Source organism: Papilio polytes, unplaced genomic scaffold (genome assembly GCF_000836215.1).
Source record: "Papilio polytes unplaced genomic scaffold, Ppol_1.0 DF821289.1, whole genome shotgun sequence".
NCBI lineage: Eukaryota > Metazoa > Arthropoda > Insecta > Lepidoptera > Papilionidae > Papilio > Papilio polytes.
The window spans coordinates 6,106,595-6,109,294 of NW_013527915.1; the positions used below are offsets into that span (position 1 = coordinate 6,106,595).

The following is a 2,700-nucleotide window of genomic DNA, read 5'->3' on the forward strand; positions in this document are numbered from 1 at the left end:
CTTATTTCTCGTTGCGGTGGTGTTACTTAAAAGTTTAAATGCGCAAGAGGAAATTATTACAGGTGAGTGAAATTGTGAAGTGTCAAGTAGTTTTGAAGAGAAGCGTAATTCACTCGTTACTTAACAATTGTTTTACTCATAATTGTATACAGAAAAGAATAAAGCGTATTTAAAGTTTTGCGCCTTTTATCTAGGATCTAGAAAAAATAAAAAGTTTTGCATATTATTTAAGATTCTCACTATTAGAATATTACCGAAAAATACCTTGTTTTTATGAATAAGAATTAGATGTAATTTAAATAAATAATCGTTATTGCTCCGAATGTAAACACAAACTGAAATGTTTTGCTGTGTCAATATTTAAGTGCATTCTGCACCTGGTGTTATTTAATGACAAGGATACGAGAGTGTTGATTTATTACATCCAGTCCCATGCAATCGTCGTGATTACTCTCTGTAATGTCAGATCTTTGTTCGATGTATGTTTTTTAAAATTCTAAATAGAAAGTAGATTAAACTTTTACTCTTGACTAGAATTAATTTACAAAACTTTCCTTTAATAGTACTAGGAACTTAGACAACGCGAAAGTTACACGATAATTTGCGATTACAGTTTCTCTTACTTATTTAAGAGTTCTAGTCATTCATATATTAAATTGATATAGAGATGGATTACACATTGTGCCGAATATTAACTAGAAATGTGAAAAAGTACTTTTGACTACGATTTTCGATAGTTGTTTTCTTCAGATATATTTTAATGTTTCTGGTAAGTACGTGATCGTGTTGTTGCCAGTGGAAGCGGTAGTGGGGCAGAGCGCGGAGCTGCCTTGCAACATCACCGCGGAGAACGAAGGAGATGTCCTTAGAATCATCGCCTGGTACAGAGACGGCTCGCCCACGGCATTCTATAGGTGAAAAAAATATTTTGGTACCATATCATAATTTATGATCGCTTCGATATTGGTGAGTGATCGGTAAGGTTACCTGGGCCTTTGAAAATACAAGAAGCAGGGTCTATGTATACTTAGCAAACATGTAATCTGCGGTCCGGCTCAGGTGTAGGTAGTTGGCTTCGTCACGCGAATCACTTGCCGCCGCTCGTGTCATCCGTAATACGATACAAGTGAACACTCACAGCTAAAGTACACACTTGATACACCTCGCAACTCGCAGTGCAATTGTATTTAAACAGCGTTTTAATAACAGAATAAGATTATAAGCTTGCACGAGGTACTTCACGTCAATAGTGGAATGACGGATTCGAACCTATGGCCTAAATTTTGATAGATTGTGCCCTTAACAAATAGGCGCTGTAATACTGTTAGACACCTTTTTGACTAGTTTACTAGCTGTATGACAGTTAACAGTATTTCTATAAGAGGCCACATTGGCGCGGCTTGATGTTTCTTGCAAAAGGTGTCCTATACCATGTTATAATTATCATTATATTTTAAATCGGGCGTGGCCAGCAGTCGCGACCTGCGCGGCGACAACAGCGACGTACTATCCCCTGGAGGTCGCTTCAAGCTCATCACCTCAGAGGATGAGACTGAAGAGCGTCTACAGATCCTCGCCGTGCGGCCCTCTGATGCCGGACAGTACTACTGCTTCGCCGACTTCGAGTCGAGTCGGGCTCACAAAACTTATATCACATTGGACGTTATAGGTAAGTATTGTTATTCGAGACGAGAAAGAAATACCAGAAACAATGCGCAACACCTCATAGAACAATTAGTTTAGCTGTAGCTTATTACGTTTTTTAGTTAAAAATACGAATTGAATTAGATTGTTTAAAGGCTAATTGTATATAACTGCGGCTCGCTTATTCATCGCGAACTAAAATAGCGGTCCCGTAGCCGCTACGGCATTAATTGGTCCGCGAGCATAATGAGGAAGCTGACAGCGCCGGAACAATTCACCCCATTTACAGCCAATTACGCCACGTAAACATTTCATCACGTAAAGGTACCGCTTCATAGACTTTATGACCCAATACATGTATAGATATTTTACAACACTGCACTATTATGGAAAATTAAGAGGAAAAGATTGGTATCTCCCTAAAAGGTGATTAATTATATTACCCCTAAAAATTGCATTGAACTCTTTGTTAGTAATATTCATCGCATTTTTGTATAAAAAGATCTTCATGTAATTAGATATATCCAATGAAATCCTGCGGCTGAAACAAAATACGTCAGTGTCTGATTGCCGCTTATCTGTTCGTCTGGATTTAATATTTTAAGGAAAATAATGAAAAAATACGAATATACCGCCATAAAATGCTACTAAGGCTTTTGAACTTTATTTTTGCGATTAACTACATGAACCTTTTTGTCTATTACTTCAAAATAAGGACTGTCGAAGCTAAATTCTTTTGTATTGTCCAGAGCCACCTCAGCGGTTGTGGGTGATACACGAGAACGGCACACGCGTGACGACGGCGAGCGCGGGCGCCAACACCAGCAGGAACCTCGGCCCCTACTACATCGGCGACACCGTCCATCTCTTCTGTGTCGTCTTCGGAGGTATTATAATGGTTTTCTTACTTATGTCTAAAGGCTACTTTTGTTTTACTAGGTAAGCTTTTCTGTACCATCAGGAAATAAGAATTTGATGGATTCTGAAGAGCGTAGATCCGATTCGTTGACTAGCTATTCAAAATTCAGTATTCACTCCGCCCAGGAAATAAAAAAA

General features: G+C 38.5%; 1 protein-coding gene across 1 annotated transcript in view; it reads left to right on the top strand.

The window, feature by feature from the left end:
• Positions 1–4: 4 nt before the first annotated feature.
• Positions 5–2,700, top strand: part of LOC106109164 — a gene marked incomplete at its 5' end in the record, with an annotated part of 8,180 nt that continues 5,484 nt past the window's right edge. The window contains 4 exons of the mRNA XM_013290569.1: positions 5–62; positions 797–914; positions 1,473–1,669; positions 2,394–2,531. Coding sequence (XP_013146023.1) covers positions 5–62; positions 797–914; positions 1,473–1,669; positions 2,394–2,531 — 511 coding nt within the window. The remainder of the gene's footprint in view (positions 63–796; positions 915–1,472; positions 1,670–2,393; positions 2,532–2,700) is intronic.